Here is a 17,752-nt window from a genome sequence, read left to right as displayed (position 1 = left end):
AACCTAGCCTAAGTGACAGATACACAATGGCAAGAAAAGAAATAAGGATCTCAATATACAATCAGAAACGTAAAGCGTATCTGTGTCCTTCAGTTTTCAAGTAGTATGGAACCATAATATGGCACCTAATGACCTATATCCCTGACGGTAACACAGAATATGATATATTAATATATATAAAAACAACAATATAATGATAACAGTCATCTAAACAATAAAACAATAGGTGTTCTTTATAACTTCTTTGCTTGGCCACCTTATAAAAGAGTAGCTGCAACCTACAGAGCTGTCCCCTAGAGCAGTATGAAGTTGCAGGTGCTGTGTGAGTATACTAAACTAGGTGTCTAAAATAACATTTTACAATAAAAGTAGATAATGTATCCAAATTTCACATTGAATTGATAACATGGAGAATGTAGTTGAGTCCCACATGCAGCAAATGTTTTTGCAACATGTCATATATAATCTAAACTGAAACAATGCAGCTTTTCATGGCTATCAGGCTCTATTGACTACCCTCTCAAAAGTTCTGCAACTACTACTGTTTACATTATTTTTTACACCAAATTGCATCAAAGGGAACCTGTCATCACTCTTATGCTGTCTGAAACACGGGTCATTGGGGTGGTCCCTGGTAGCTGTTCCCTGCTGCCCCACAAGCCTTGATAGATCTCTCCCTATACTAAAACATGGTGAGATCTATCAATCAAGGCTGGTGCAGAAGGGGGAAACCATCAGGGATCACCTGATTATTTGCATTTCAGGCAGCATTTTAGTGAGGACAGGCTGCCTGTAAAAACTCCTGTATGTGTACAGTATGACTGAGATAAAGCATGAATAAAGAGAAAACTTACTTAGCGGACAGGGGGCCAGAGGGAGCTGTCTATTGTCACAACACATCATTGACCATGCCGGACAGTAGTCACAGTAGTGCCATTCTGTCACAGTAGTGCCATTCTGCCCACAGTGATGTCTACTCAATGTATCATCACTATGAGCAATACATCTTGCCAAATAGGAGATGAGCAGATGATAACACAGTAAAGCATATTACAGTTTATTATAGGTATAAAAAAACTTGGAAAACCCTTTAATACCACAAGTGTTTTGGACACTGAAGACCAATAATTTTTGTCATTTATTCAGTGTCACAATTCAAGAGCCCTGACTATTGATATAGCTGTAAGAGGGATTGTTTGTTAGGGGAAGAGTCGTATGCAAACAAACAGCAAATCTACCACATATTTTTTGCTGTTTGCTTGCAGTAAAAAAAACAAAAAAGAGAACTTTATTCTACAAATTCAGTATATGGTGATACCAAGTAAGTAGAGATATATTTTACTACTTTTTCTCAATAAAATAACCATTTATCTTTCCATCAACATATGAGTCATATTAGGACTTGTTGCAAGACATGTGGATGATTTATAGGTATTGTAAACAAAATGTAATTTCACTGTTGCTTATCATATTTTCTGTTGTTTATCCTGTGGTGAAAATTAAGAAGTTAACTTAATTCTGCAGGTTGTTACAACTGCAGCAGTACCAAAAACGTTTTTGAATGGTTAAGCATTAGTAGTAATACTCATAGCTGCCTTTTTTAAATTTATTTTTAATGGTGAAGTATTAAAAAAGTTAAATGTATGCCAGATCTGGAGGCTTGTGTTAGGCCACTGGCTGCCACTATGAAAACATCAGCCTCCTCCATTAAACACCTAAGGCTCCTTTCACACTACCGTTTTCGCCCACTAAGTGACATCCGTTAGGAAGATAGCCGGAGAAAAATTTGTACATGACACGTCTTTTTCTCCCGCTATCTTCGGCCGCAATAACGAGAGTTATAACGGACGTTAGAGGAATCCCATTCAAGTGAATGGGATCCTCTTTGCCCGTTATAGTTACATAGTTCATAAGGTTGAAAAAAGACCAGAGTCCATCAAGTTCAACCTATATCCCTAATAAGTCCCTACTGAGTTGATCCAGGAGAATGGAAAAAACCCTCATACTAGAGGTAAAAATTCCTTCCCGACTCCAAATATGGCATCAGAATAAATCCCTGGATCAACGTTCTGTCCCTATAAATCTATTATCCATAACCTGTAATGTTATTATTCTCCAAAAATGCATCCAGACCCCTTTTAAATTATTTTACAGAGTTCACCATGACCACCTCCTCCGGGAGAGAATTCCAGTCTTACTGCTCTTACAGTAAAGAGCCCCAGTCGGTGCTGGTGTAGAAACCTTCTTTCCTCAAGACGTAGAGGATGCCCCCCTGTTATAGATACAGTCCTGGGTATAAATAGATCATGGGAGAGATCTCTAGTTATTAGGTCTCCCCTAAGCCTTCTTTTTTCTAAACTAAATAACCCTAATTCTGATAATCTTTCTGGGTACTGTAGTCCTCCCATTCCCCGTATTACCCTGGTTGCCCATCTTTGAACTCTCTCCAGCTCCACTATATCTTTCTTGTACACTGGTGCCCAGTACTGTACACAGTATTCTATGTGTGGTCTGACTAGTGATTTGTACAGTGGTAGAATTATTTCCTTCTCGTGGGCATCTATGCCCCTATTGATGCACCCCATGATTTTATTTGCCTTGGCAGCAGCTGCTCGACACTGGTCACTACAGCTAAATTTACTATTAACTAAGACTCCCAAGTCCTTTTCCATGTCAGTCGTCCCAAGTGTGCTCCCATTTAATACATAATCCCAGCCCGGATTTTTCTTCCCCATGTGCATTACCTTACATTTATCAGTGTTGAACCTTATCTGTCACTTCCCTGTCCAAACCTCCAACCTATCCAGATCCATTTGTAATAGTGCACTGTCCTCTATTGTGTTAACCACTTTACATAAATTAGTATCATCTGCAAAGATTGCTACTTTACCATTCAACCCCTCTACAAGGTCATAAATAAATATATTAAATAGAATAGGACCCAAGACTGAGCCCTGTGGTACCCCACTAGTAACAGTCACCCAATCAGAATAAGTACCATTAATAACCACCCTCTGTTTCCTATCACTGAGCCAGTTACTTACCCACTTACACACATTCTCCCCCAGCCCAATCCTCCTAATTTTTTGCACCAACCTTTTATGTGGCACCGTATCAAATGCTTTGGAAAAATCCAGATATACGACATCCAGCGTTTCTCTTTGGTCCAGTCTGGAACTCACCTCCTCATAAAAGCTGATCAGGTTAGTTTGACAGGACCGATCCCTCATAAAGCCATGCAGATATGGGGTCATACATTTATTTTTATCAAGATACTCCAAAACAGCATATCTTAGAAATCCCTCAAACAATTTACATACAACGGAGGTTAAACTAACAGGCCTATAATTCCCGGGGTCACCTTTTGACCCCATTTTAAATATTGGTACCTCATTTGCCAAGAGACAGTCCTGGGGAACAGTCCCTGAATATTAAAAATAAGGGTCTGTCTATTACATTACTTAATTCCTCTAAAACACGGGGGTGAACGCCATCTGGACCTGGCGATTTCTCTATTTTGATTTTTTGCAGGCGACACTGTACTTCTTCCTGGGTTAGACAGGTGACCTGTATTTCTTCCTGGGTTAGACAGGTGACCTGTACTGGGGAGTTTACCTTATCTCGCTGTATTTCACCTGGAATTTAATTTTCCTCCGTGAATACAGTGGAGAAGAATTTGTTTAATATATTTGCTTTTTCATGATTCCCGTTCATAATTTCTTCTTTGTTTTTTTTTTAAAGGGCCAACACTTTCATTTTTAACCTTTTTGCTATTTATATAGTTAAAGAACATTTTGGGGTTAGTTTTACGCTCTTTGGCAATGAGTCTGTCTCTATTTTTGCAGTTTTTATCAGTTTTTTTTTATTTTTTTTTACATATTTTACATTTTTCTCTATAGATTTTTAATGCTTCTTCACTGCCGTACTGTTTAAGTAGCTTAAAGGGGTACTCCGGCGCTTAGACATCTTATCCCCTTTCCAAAGGATAGGGCATAAGATGCCTGATCGCAGGGGACCTGCCGCTGGGGACCCCCGTGATCTTGCACGCCGCACCCAGTTCAAAGGCTAGGGGATAAGATGCCTGATCGCGGGGGTCCCGCCGCTGGGGACCCCCGTGATCTTGCACGCCGCACCCCGCTTAAAATCAGTCAGAGGCAGAGTCCTGCTGCAGTACTGCTAGCTCTAAAATGGCATCCCCTCTGTCAACTGGGAAAACTTGTTGGGGTGTGCCAGTTAAGGACTAGCCTCCCCGACACTTTTCTCTCTACCCAGTTTTCTAACTGTAACCCAGCTAGCTGCCTGACTGTCCTGCACCTCCGTCCCACTATCCTCCCCCACCTCTACCCCAGAGAGTACTTGCTCAGTGAGCAGGAGATTCCTCTCAAGTTGTCAATGTGTCTTAGTGTTGCCAGTTGCTCCTCTAGATCCATGATCTGGGCTTCCAATGAACAACTCGCACACATTTCGCACAACAATATGCACTCTCAAACTGCTGTTCAAAGATTGCATACATTGTGCAAGATGCACACTGGATTGCCTTTTGCAACATGGAGGCCATACTAGATTTGGGGATTGCAAAAATGAACAGTAAAAAAACAATCAAATATTTCAATTAAACTCCCTGAATGTGTGAGTGCGTGTCACGAAAGGGATGTCGCTGGCAGTGCCACGCTGATGCTGTCATATGACTAGAAGAGCAGTGCAGCAGCGATGTCCCTTGTGTGACACACACATCAGGTAAATAGAGGGGAAAGAAGTTGTCTGACACGGCCGTTCAGGGTGTATGGACCGGCGGCCCCTAGATGACTTCAGTAGCTGGGGGTCGCCGCTAATAGCAGACACTGCTCCCTGGAAGTCTAACGTAAATCGCCCCCCTCCCCTCAGTACGATCACAGGGGAGTGATTCACTGTAGAGGTAGCTGGAAGGCTTACCTCTCCTGCAGTCCGGTCTGCTGCTCTGTAATTGATAGAGCCTGTATAAATCGAGTGCAGATTACACAGATCAATGCCGTTCAATAGTCAATAGAACTGCATTGATCTGTATGAGGAAACTAATGATTCCTTCTAATAAAGTGTAATACATTTTTTTTAAGTTAATAAAGGGTTATAAAAACAAACATTGGGCTTCCAATGAACAACTCGCACACATTTCGCACAACAATATGCACTCTCAAACTGCTGTTCAAAGATTGCATACATTGTGCAAGATGCACACTGGATTGCCTTTTGCAACATGGAGGCCATACTAGATTTGGGGATTGCAAAAATGAACAGTAAAAAAACAATCAAATATTTCAATTAAACTCCCTGAATGTGTGAGTGCGTGTCACGAAAGGGATGTCGCTGGCAGTGCCACGCTGATGCTGTCATATGACTAGAAGAGCAGTGCAGCAGCGATGTCCCTTGTGTGACACACACATCAGGTAAATAGAGGGGAAAGAAGTTGTCTGACACGGCCGTTCAGGGTGTATGGACCGGCGGCCCTAGATGACTTCAGTAGCTGGGGGTCGCCGCTAATAGCAGACACTGCTCCCTGGAAGTCTAACGTAAATCGCCCCCCTCCCCTCAGTACGATCACAGGGGAGTGATTCACTGTAGAGGTAGCTGGAAGGCTTACCTCTCCTGCAGTCCGGTCTGCTGCTCTGTAATTGATAGAGCCTGTATAAATCGAGTGCAGATTACACAGATCAATGCCGTTCAATAGTCAATAGAACTGCATTGATCTGTATGAGGAAACTAATGATTCCTTCTAATAAAGTGTAATACATTTTTTTTAAGTTAATAAAGGGTTATAAAAACAAACAACAACATTAACCCCTTCCATAATAACATTTTTAATCACTCCCCCTTTTTCCCATAAAAAATATTTAAATATAATAAAAATAAACATATTTAGTATCGCCGCATGCGTAATTGTCGGAACTATTAAAATATATATAATTATTCATCCCATACAGTAAAATGGCATAAACGTAAAAAAATGCCAAAGCCCAGAATTGATCATATACCAGAAAAAAACAAAGTAAAAAGCAATCAAAATGTCTGATCATTACCAGAATGATACTCATAAAAACAACAGACTACAACACAAAAATGTAGCCCTTATACAGCTGGTATATGTAAAAAATATAAAAAAGTTATAGGGTACAGAAAATGGCAATTAAAAAAAAAAATTATAAATAGATTTTTTTAAATTAGTAAAATATACAAATTTGTTATTGTTTTAATCGTGCCAACCTAAAGTATCAATATAACAGGTTAGATTGACAGCACGGTGAATGGCGGAAAAAAGCTTTTTAACTTTTGGACCCAGGCAGCACAATGTCTTGGGCCGGCACTGGTTACTGCAGTTACTGTTGGGAAATTATTTGACAGGGTCCTTACACTGGAAAGCCTGTGGCCAATGGCAATAAATATCTGCCTTTGGAGCCACTGTTTTGTCGGGGAAAGAAAATGTCTGGTGATGCCCAGCTCTCCAGTATGCATATCCTGTCTAACAATGTGCCATATGTCAGCACAACGGACCCTGTGGAAATAAGGGCATGGGATCCTGGAGTTAACTGGAGAGTGCTGCTTTAATCAGATTATTGACCATAATACCTACATTTGTTATTACTTGAGTGACTAGCTTCCACCTTCTTCTGAGACTCCAGGCATGAACTTGAGAGAACCTGTTGTGCATGAGGTGTTAGTTCACTTTTCTCAACATTAAGTGAGCTTGTCTGTTCCATCTTCTTTGTGTCTGTTTTTAGAAGCTGTGTTTGCATCTTCAGAATCTGCCCCAATGGATCAACATCTTTAGAAATCTTCCTCTTTCTCTGCCTAGGGGCAGTTGGAGTAGAATCTGCAGAAGGTGCGTTACCGCACTTGCTCATTTTACAGTCAATGTCAATCACAAGTTTGTCATCATCTGAGTCACTGTCATTGCTGGTGGTGGGTTGAGCGCCAGTACTTGATGCAGAACTTGTTCTTAACTTGTTGTCAGATTCAATACTTATATCCGACTCCTCTTCATTGCTCACTTTTTTTTTCTTCACATGGCTGACTTCATCTGAACTGAAACCTTTATAACAAGGAACATCAATCATGTCACATGTCAAAAACTAAAAATACTAGTTCAGACTACACGGGAGCTGTGATCACCCTCTGTCAAATACCTATCATGCAAGTATTTAATAAGTCCACCACACTGGAGTGATTCTAAGCAGGCTGGTTGTTTGTTTTGTTTTTTTAAAGTACATTGTATGAAAAGTAAACTCTTTAAAAAAACAGAGTGCAGTTACAATAGAGAGAGAGATTTCTAAACAAGATGACCTCCATAATTTGTAAATGGTTACTACCAGAAAGTTCTTTGTGTGCACTAGCGTTGATAACTAAAGTGCAGACTATATAAAATAGTATCAAAAGAGCTAAAAAGGCCTAATTCAGAAAACCATGTGACTACTTTGTAAAAGCTCAAACTTGACATAATAGGAGTCTGTACAACTACAATGTATGTATACTGTACCTCTACAAAATGAATCTATCAGTTATATTTCTAATAAGAGCTGCAGACATCACTGGATAGATGTTAGAATATAAAAGCCAACTACCTTTCCTGAAGCTGATCGTTGCTGCCAAACCTATAAAATCATTTTCTCATATTTCTCAGCCATGTGTCAAGAAGGCAGGGCCAAGCTGCTCAAATGCCACAGCCTGGTACACCTGCTCACTTGCACTCACCTGCCAGCCCCTTCTTGACTTAAATACAGAGCCCTGTACAGGCAAACCATTTAATGTCTATGGGGGCCTCCCCTGATGTCAGATGCCAAGGAAGAGAAGGACCAGACATGTTGGATTTCAGCTGCCTGATCTTTTTGCTCTAAGGGAGATAAGCCTTCACGGAGGTTGGGAAGTGGTTCCCCCCCCCCCCCCTCTTTATTTTAACCCCTTAAGGACCCAGCCCATTTTCACCTTAAAGGGGTTATCCAGGAAAAAACTTATATAAATCAACTGGCTCCAGAAAGTTAAAACAGATTTGTAAATTACTTTTGTTAAAAAATCCTTTCAGTACTTATGAGCTGCTGAAGTTGAGCTGTTCTTTTCTGTCTAAGTGCTCTCTGATGACACGTGTCTCGGGAACTGCCCAGTTTAGAAGCAAATCCCCATAGCAAACCTCTTCTAATCTGTGCAGTTCCCGAGACAAGCAGAGATGTCAGTAGAGAGCACTGTTGCCAGACAGAAAACAACAACTCAACTTCAGCAGCTGATAATTATTGAAAAGATTAAGATTTTTTAATAGAAGTAATTTACAAATCTGTAAACCCAGAAGAAAAGACAGATCCGGGACAGCCCTATATGACTCTGAATGAAAACTCCTGATACAACGTGATTTGGTATAGCAGGTATGCAATCTCCTGTGGGTGGTGCTCTACGCCAATGGCACAGGTAAAAAATAATGATCACAGGAAGGAGTAGTAATAGCGGAGCAACTCACCCGGTGTACTGGAGGTGATGTGATTCAACCAAAGAACATCGCGGTCAAGCGAGGAAGCAGCGGGATGCTGAAGATGCTATGGGGGGGAAATCAGACATCGGGCCACAGCTGTATCGCTGGGGCCTGACGAAGCACCTCCAGTACACCGGGTGAGTTGAATCACCTCTAGTACACCGGGTGAGTTGCTCCGCTATTACTACTCCTTCCTGTGATCATTAATTTACAAAATCTGTAAATTTTATATCAACTGGAGCCAGTTGATATAAAAAAAAAAAAAAAAAAAAAATTAAAAAGAAGTTTTTTTTCCTGGAATACCCCTTTAAAGACCAGGCCAATTTTATTTTTGCATTTTCGTTTTTTCCTCCTCGCCTTCAAAAATCCATAACTCTCATATTTCCATCTACAGACCCATATAAGGGCTTGTTTTTTGCGTGACCAATTGTACTTTGTAATGAAACCTATCATTTTAACATAAAATGTACGGCGAACCCAAAAAAATATTTTTTTAGGGAGGCAATTTAAATGAAAACCACAATTTTGTATATTTTAGAGGGCTTCGTTTTCACACTGTACAATTTACGGTAAAAAAGGACGTGTTCTTTATTTTGTGGGTCAATACGATTAAAATGATACCCATGGCTAGATACTTTTATATTTTTGTACCGCTTAAAAAAAAATCTAAAACTTTTTGTACAAAATCAGTAATCTAAAATCGGCCCTATTTTGACCACCTATAACTTTTTCATTTTTCCATATATAGGGCGGTATGAGGGCTCATTTTTTGCGCCATCATCTGAACTTTTTATCGATACCACATTTGCATATATAAAACTTTTATATAATTTTTTATAAAAAAAATGTTGAATAAAATGTGACAAAGAAGCAGCATTTTTGGACTATTTTTTAACATTTTTTTATGTTTATGCCGTTCACCGTACGGGATAATTAACATTATATTTTGATTGTTCAGACATTTACGCACGCGGCGATACCAAATGTGTTTATTTAAAAAAATTACGCTTTTTGGGGGTAAAATGGGAAAAACTGGAAAAAAAATTTAATTGGGGAAGGGGATTTTTCCCTTTTTTAATTTTTTTTTTTACATTTTTCTACTTTTTTTTTAAACACTTTTTATGTCCCCATAGGGGACTATCTATAGCAATCATTTGATTGCTAATACTGTTCAGTGCTATGCATAGGACATAGCACTGATCAGTATTATCTGCTATCTCCTGCTCTGGTCTGCTCTATCTCAGACCAGTGCAGGAGACGCCGGGAGACTGACTGAGGCAGGTGAGGGGACCTCGGTCCGCCATTACAGATGATCGGATTGCCGCGGCAGCGATGCAGGCGATCAGATCGTCTATTTTATTATGTGCAGATCACGGGATCTGAGGGGTTAACGGCGGATGTCCGCCATGAACCCCTCAGATCCCGCGAACCTGCTGTGTATGACGCGAGCACAGCTCTGATGCTCGCGGTCATACACAGGACGTAAATGTGCGTCCTGGTGCGGGAAGTACGGACGTACATTTATGTCCGTGGTCGTTAAGGGGTTAAATACAAGCATGCTTAGCTGAGCATGTATGTGTATGGGAGACTGGAAAAGAAAACTGTCAGGTGAACCTATGTGTATGACCCATTTAAGGAGTGCATATGTGAGAGCACCATGTTAAATACAAGCTGACAAGAGACAGATTTTAGCAATGGTGGTCTGTCATTACCAAGCTTAGCAGAGGTGGTGGCGGCGATGATTTGTTTTTCAATTTTCATTCTGTCAAGCAGAGAATTTTTCAGAGAGCATTGAGGGGACTCTGGGGGACTGGATTCAGATAAAGGTGTATTTGAGCTTGCACCCATATCAACAGATCCAAAAGTTTCCAGTTCTGTCACGTCAGTCAGAAAATCCATTTCCTTATCCCCATGTGGCAAACTCCTACTTGCCTTATGTCCTTCAACCTGCAAGGAAAAATAAAAAAAATATATAAGTGAGCAGAGATCTAAAATGAGAAAAAGTTATCTATAATAAAAAGTTTAGTAAATGGGTAGACGAAAAGATAATGCAGTATTCAATAATAGGTTCCCACCCAGCATCAGAGAGTAAATAATATAGAACAACTAATAAAGTGCTCTGGGTGTGCCTAAAACATAACTTTTAATAAGTAATTAAAAAATGCCACTAACATGTGCCTGTGCAACCAACACCATAAAATATCACATGGTTTCCATGTGGTCTTTTTAACAAAACAAATACTGGAGCAGGTTGGGCTCTGCCGGGCCCGGCCAGTCCAACTAGCACCAACAATTACAATTCAAAGTTAACACCGATGCGTTTCTGCCCCTTGTTACAAAGGGGTGTCATCAGGGAGGTAGCAGTAATAATTTCCAATAGCAATGAGTGTAGACCACAAGTATAGGTAAATGCGGCTATTCGCAATAAAATCCTATTGGAGAGGTATATATCAGTTAGTAAGTATAATACATTATCACATAGGTCCGCTGTGAAAGAAAGTCTATCCATAGATCTGTAAGGAACAAAAAAACCAGCCTGGTTTCCTGCAGATAAAAAGACAAAGCTCTCCCTTCTCCACTGACTTAATGCCACAATAGTTATAGATCGCCGCCATCTGACCTGCAAAATAAAAAGAAGGCAGGCACAAAAGCCCATTCAGTACTTGCCCTGTAAGAAAAAGGGGACTGTATGACAACAAATCCCTAATTTACTCACGGTTCAATAGCGTGGACAGAGGGCATAGCACAGAAACCTGCTGTATGTAGCGCAGGGAGCTGGTATTTCCCAGCTCTGCTCGCACGATGTAGCGAGGTGCCGGCATCTGACATCACTGCCAGTCAGGAGTAGGAGGTTATGCGCGCAGCTCCGCCTCCCTCCGTCACGCACATAGCAGGGGGCAATGCCAGTCCGGCTCAGCTGCAGCTTGTCAGTGAACTTCGCTCACTGACATTGTCAACAGTGGGAAATAGAGAACGGGTTTGCTGACAAGCGAAACGGACAGCACATCAATGATACATAGATGGCTGTTTAAGGGTATTCAAGCTGTTCAGTACATAATAATGCATATAGGTTAGTATAACCTATAGCCTATACTCATATTTAGAGTTATAACGAGGCAGAAGCCATGGACAGTTTAATAGAGGATACTCTGCACTCCTATAATAATGCTCAGAAGGGTAAATGGAGTATCCACTTCTATAATCATATATAAAAATGTAGGGATAGAGGTGAGCGGGACAATGTTGGGACAACGTGCAGGTAGTCTCATTAATATAAACTTAATTGAAGGGTCTGCTGCTGGATAAAGCAAATAAACATCATGACGGTGATATCCATACATGAATTCCTAGGGAAAGGTGAGGGGTAAAGAATATGGGGCTAATTAATCTGTCCCTGGATGGCCCTAGATCATGGACCCTATGCCTAGGCGGGGGGGGGGGGTGCCCTCCCTAACTACCTACAGGGTCACCTTAGGTACCCAGTCATGCTTGTCTATAGGAACTTGACAAGAGAGCAAAGGTGCTGGGGCCTCCAGCTGCTGCAAGATGACGAAAGAAGATCCTTTAAAACTTCACATTTATTTAAGCATGTTAAAAACAGGGGATATCCATAGTGAGTAAAATAGTAGAAGACCGACGCATTTCCAGCCGACACTGGCTCTTAGTCGTAGCACGACTGGGTCTTAGTGGTGCCACGACTAAGAGACAGTGTGGGCTCGAAACGCGGTCTTCTTGTTTTACTATTTTACTCACTATGGATATCCCCAGTTTTTAACATGCTGAAATAAATGTGAAGTTTTAAATTCTCTACTTTCTTCATCTTGGAGCAGCTGGAGGCCCCTGCACCTTTGCTCTCTTGTCAAGTTGATTCAAGGCATCCGGCCCGCTGTTTGCCTGCCCTGCACTCCAAACAAATTCAGAGCTTCAGCCGTCCATTTCTTCATAGTGGTGAGCTGAACAAAGCCATTTCTTTTTACTTGTTGTTGTCTATAGGAAGCACCCAAATTTGAGCTGTTTGTTCAGCCCTTTTGGTGATCCCGTACCCAAGCGGAAAATGCTCCGGACAGAATGCCGCTGGAATAGTTTGTCAATATTGCCCCCCTTTGTAAGAGAAGGACCCTATGTATACCTGTAAACTGTTCGGCCGATAAGTTGCCCCCCATGATGTTGGTGAATGTATGTTGCTAATGGTGTCTCTCTCTGGTTTCTGATGTCTCCCACATGTTCCAACACTCTTCTTTTGAATTCCCTCTTTGTCTTACCTACATACATAAAGGGCATAGAGCAAGGTAAATGACAGATTTTGATGAGCAATTGATGTAATGTCTAATCTGAATCGGACGCTGCGGATGTAAGGGTACTACATTGGTTCTGAAGATGTATTGACAAGCTCGTCAATGTCCACATTTAAAGCAGCCAGTCGTGCTACCTAATCTCTTCAACCAATTTTGGGCCATAGTGTTGTCCGGTTGAAGGTGGCTCTGAACCAACAAGTCCCCAATGCTCCGTCCCCGTCTGTATGTAATCTGGGGAGTGGGGCCAATGATCTCTTTTAGGTCCAGGTCCATCCTTAGTATGTCCCAATGCTGGGCAATAATTCCTCGTATCTGTAGGGACATTCTGTCATATGTACCTATAATTCTCACAGGTTGGGGAACTGAAGGTATAATTTTAGGTGTAAGTAAACTATTTCTCGATGTAGTGGATTCTGTATGGTAGGCCTGTGAGAGTATAAAGTCACGGTAGCCTCTATTCCTGAATCTCTGTCTCATGGCAGATGCCTCCCTCTTAAACTCATGTACTGACAAACAGTTCCTCCTGAGGCGGAGATATTGCCCTTTTAGGATCCCCCTTTTGAGGGGACCTGGATGGCAACTCTCCCACCTCAGGAGACTGTTCATTGAGGTCTTCTTGCGGTAAATGGTACTTTGTAGATTGCCCTCCATGTCTTTATAGATTTTAACATCCAAGAAATTGAGTTCACTCTCATGCGTCTCAATGGTGAAGAAGAGTCCCAAATCATTGGTGTTGATGGCATTCACCAGTTGCTCAAATTCCCCTTTGGTCCCGTTCCACAGAATAAAAATGTCATCTATGAAACGTAGCCAAATCAAGGCCTGTTCACTGGAGTGTTCCCTTTCATCATGAAACAGGTGCGTTACCTCCCACCAGCCCAGGGTAAGGTTTGCATAGCTGGGGGCAAATGGGGACCCCATGGCGGTCCCCCTGAGCTGGTGGAAAATGCGCCCGTTAAAAGAGGAAGTAGTTTTTCGTAAGGACAACATTTTTGCCTGTTTTTCCTGGAATGAAAGATTGTCAGGTAAGTCACTGCCAGACGTGGGGATTGTCCCCAGGTCTGTCAGGACCAGTTGTAGGAAAACGTCTATGCATGAAGTATCTCCCAGAGGAGTAAAGGATTTATTGGTCGGTTTCAGGTCCGTAAAAGGGCCTTGACCCAAGGGACGCTCATTATCATCAAGCAATGTCACCAAGTCTCTGGCGGCCGTAAGTTCTTCTTCAGATAGGCCAATATTTTGTCTATTTTTCAACTTGAAAAACGTATGCCACCTGAGCTTGCAGACAAAGAAATTGAGGTCCTTTGTCCATTCAAATTGGTCATATTTTACAGTCCAAGAGTATATCCAGCTCACCCCTAGTGAGTTGCCACTGATGCGCTGCGGACCCAGCCTGGACTAGGCTGTACGATAAGTAGCAAAGAAAGGATTGTCCAGTGCAGCGAAAGCTCGAATGCAAAATTTTCTTTATTCTGACACGGCAGCACAGGTAAAATGAACAGAAGTGACGCGCTTCGACTGCCTAGGCGATCTTAGTCATACTGGCACAGAATTCATATTGTTGGATATCCTATATAGGAGAGGCGCTCAGGACCACAGGTGTTAATCATCTCATCTTAATATGGAGAACCTCCCTCTGCACAGGAAATTCCATTACAACTACTAGTGAAACATCAGAGTAAAAGTATTCCATTCACATATATACAATTGAACATAAGGAAAGAGAAACAGAATACATATGTGAATTACATAAAAACTTTGTAGTATAGAAAAAAGGAAACTTTTTTACAGTCGGAACAAAGGACAATCCCTTAAGTAATTTAGGTAATACTGATCTCTGTGCATCTGATAATGTACAACTTGACAGATTGATTATTTGGGTTTCATTAGACTGATCTAATGGTTCTATGGTTTGGTTGCGTGGTGGAAGCCGAAGTTGATAGGGGTCCCTCTGGCCCCCATCTAAAAAAGGAGAGGGATTGGCAAGCCACGATGGCTGATTGTTTGCCACTCTGTATTTACCCCTTCCTCTACCTCTCCTATTCCTCCCAGCACCTCTATTGCCCCCCTCTTTTGTTGCCAAAAGGCCCACTTTAATACAAGTCAGTGTCTGAGGAGGAGACCTCGGTCTCCGTGTCTTAGGAGACCGAGCTCTTCTCCAGGATAGATATGCCTTGTTTTCTTTAAAGTCTGCCAAGTCCCTAATATATTGGGTGTGTTTGCTTTAATTGATACTGGAATTTTTCACTTTTAAAGCGTAGCACAACCTCCTTTTGTTCCTGTAGTTAGGTAAGTATAGTATCCAAATTTTTCCTCTCCTCCTCTAAGAGGATATGCATAAATTTGGTAGCAGTTAGTTGCTTCTGCTTCCCACTTAGTAAGTACTGCTGGTGTTCTTAATCTAGTAGAAGGCAGTATAGGGACTCTTTTTAGGGCGCGGCGCCCCCCCCCCCCCCCATCTAGGGTCCAGTATCTAGGGTCCAGTCCATCCAGGGACAGATTAGTTGCCCATTAGGTCCATATTTTTTACCCCTCACCTATCCCTAGGGATTCACGTATGGTTATCCCTGTCATGATGTCTATTTGCTTTATCCAGCAGCAGACCCTTCAATTAAGTTTATATTAATGAGACTATCTGCACTTTGTCCCAACATTGCCCCGCTCACCTCTATTCCTGAATTTACATATGAGTATAGGAACAGATACTCCGTTTACCCCTCTGAGTATTATTATTCCAAGAATGCAGGATATCCTCTATCAAACTCTGCATATATGTGAGTTACAACTCTAAATATAAACATTGGCTATAGGTTATACTAGCCTACATGCATTATTATGTACTGAATAGCTTGAATACTCTTAAAGGGGTTCTCCGGTGCTTACACATCCTTTCCCCTATCCAAAGGATAGGGGATATGATGCCTAATCGCGGGAGTCCCGCCAATGGGGACCCCGGGATCATGCACGCAGCACCCAGTTTGTAATCAGATTACAGGCGACCACCGGGGACTGATTACAAACGGGGTGCCGAGTGCATGATCCCGGGGGTCCCCAGCGGCGGGACTCCAGCGATCAGGCATCTTATCCCCTATCCTTTGGATAGGGGAAAAGATGTGTAAGCACCGAAGAACCCCTTTAAACAGCCATCTATGTATCATTGATGTGCTGTTCGTTTCACTTTTCAGCAAACCCGTTCTCTATTTCTCACTGTTGACACTGTCAGTGAGAAAAGTTCACTGATGTGCTGCAGCTGAGCCATACCCCAACCCCCCCCACCAGCGCTATCTGCATCATGGAGGGAGGTGGAGCTGCGCGCATAACCTCCTGCTCCTGACCGTCAGGGATGTCAGACGCCAGCACCTCGCTACATTGTGCGAGCAGAGCCGGGAAATACCAGCTCCCTGCGCTACAGCAGGTCTCTGTGCTATGCCCTCTGTCCACGCTACAGAACCGTGAGTAAACTAGGGATCTGTTGTCATACAGTCCCCTTTCTCTTACAGGGCAAGTACTGAACGGGCTTTTGTGCCTGTCTCCTTTTTATCTTGCAGGTTGGATGGCGGCGATCTATAACTATTGTGGCATTAAGTCAGTGGAGAAGGGAGAGTTTTGTCTCCTCAGGAAACCAGGCTGCGTTTTTTGTTCCTTACAGGATCTATGGATAGACTTTCTTTCACATCGGACCTATGTGATAATGTATTATACTTACTAGCTGATACATACCTCTCCAATAGGATTTTATTGCAAATGGTTACATTTACCTATACTTGTGGTTTACACTACACTGAAATTATTACTGCTACCTCCCTGATGACACCCCTTTGTAACAAGGGGCAGAAACGCGTCGGTAATAACTTTGAATTGTAAATGTTGTCGCTAGTTGGACTGGCAGGGCCCGGCAGAGCCCAACCTGGGCCAGTATTTGCTTTGTTAAAAAGACCACATGGAAACCATGTGATATTTTATGGTGTGTGTTGCACAGGCACATATTAGTGGCATTTTTAAATTCCTTATTAAAAGGTAGATTTTTTATGCTTACGATAAAATCTCTTTCTCGGATGATTCATTGGGGGGGGGGGGGGGGGGCAGAACCGTGGGTAAATGCTCTTGCATCTAGGAGGCGCTGACACTAGGCATACAAAAAAAAGGCCCCTCCTGGCAGGATATACCCCGCCTACTGACCCTGAACTAAGTTCCAAAGCAGTAGGAGGCAACCGACGGAAAAAGAAACCAGCAGGAGTCCGAGGGATCTAGACAAAAAAAGGAAACCGAGCCACCCCTCGGAGAAAACCAACGAAACCTGTACACAAACCATGGGTGGCCGCTGTGTCCGTCAATGGATCCTACGAGAAAGAGATTTTACGGTAGGCATAAGTCAGAAACCATTGGGGGACACAGAACTGTGGGATGTACCAAAGCAGTCCGCGGGGTGGGAATAAAAGCCCTAAACCCAAAATCAGGCAGGGAACGAAGACACTGCCGCCTGCAACACCTTGCGGCCCAAACTGGCATCAGCCGACGCAAAAGTGTGCACGGACAACCAGGTTGCCACCTTACAGAGTTGCAGGGCCGAAGCCCTCTTGCGGAGAGCCCAAAAAGCCCCAACGGAACACATGGAATGCGCTGTCACCCGTAAAGGTGGAACCTTGCCCTTGCGGCAGTACGACTGCAAAATGGCCGAGCGAATCCACCAAGAAATAGTCGCCTTGGAAGCCAGAAGACCCTTGCGACTAGCCTCAGGAATCACAAAAAAGTCACCCTGTCGAAAAGAGGAGGTGACTAAAATATAGGTCCGGACACCCCGAACCACATCCAGGATTGGAAGGGGATGGACAAAAGGAAGAACAATCTCTTCGTTCACATGAAAAGAAGAAACCACTTTGGGCAAAAAAGCAGGAGGTGGACGAAAAACCACCTTGTCCTGATGAAGGACCAAAAGAAGGGAGCGACAGGAAAGAGACGCCAACTCAGA

The 17,752-nt window shown here is 42.4% G+C and overlaps 1 protein-coding gene across 4 annotated transcripts in view; it reads right to left on the bottom strand.

Annotated features, from left to right (window-relative positions):
* ICE2 (interactor of little elongation complex ELL subunit 2) overlaps positions 1 to 17,752 on the bottom strand; it is a 121,107-nt gene that overhangs the window by 36,428 nt on the left and 66,927 nt on the right. For all 4 annotated transcript variants that reach the window (XM_056572701.1, XM_056572700.1, XM_056572703.1 and 1 more), the window contains 2 exons: positions 10,201 to 10,435; positions 6,605 to 7,063 (listed from right to left, as the gene is read on the bottom strand). In XM_056572701.1, the coding sequence (XP_056428676.1) occupies positions 6,605 to 7,063; positions 10,201 to 10,435 (694 nt within the window). The remainder of the gene's footprint in view (positions 1 to 6,604; positions 7,064 to 10,200; positions 10,436 to 17,752) is intronic.

Source organism: Hyla sarda, chromosome 4, assembly GCF_029499605.1.
Source record: "Hyla sarda isolate aHylSar1 chromosome 4, aHylSar1.hap1, whole genome shotgun sequence".
NCBI lineage: Eukaryota > Metazoa > Chordata > Amphibia > Anura > Hylidae > Hyla > Hyla sarda.
This window is presented reverse-complemented; position numbering and strand designations above follow the sequence as displayed.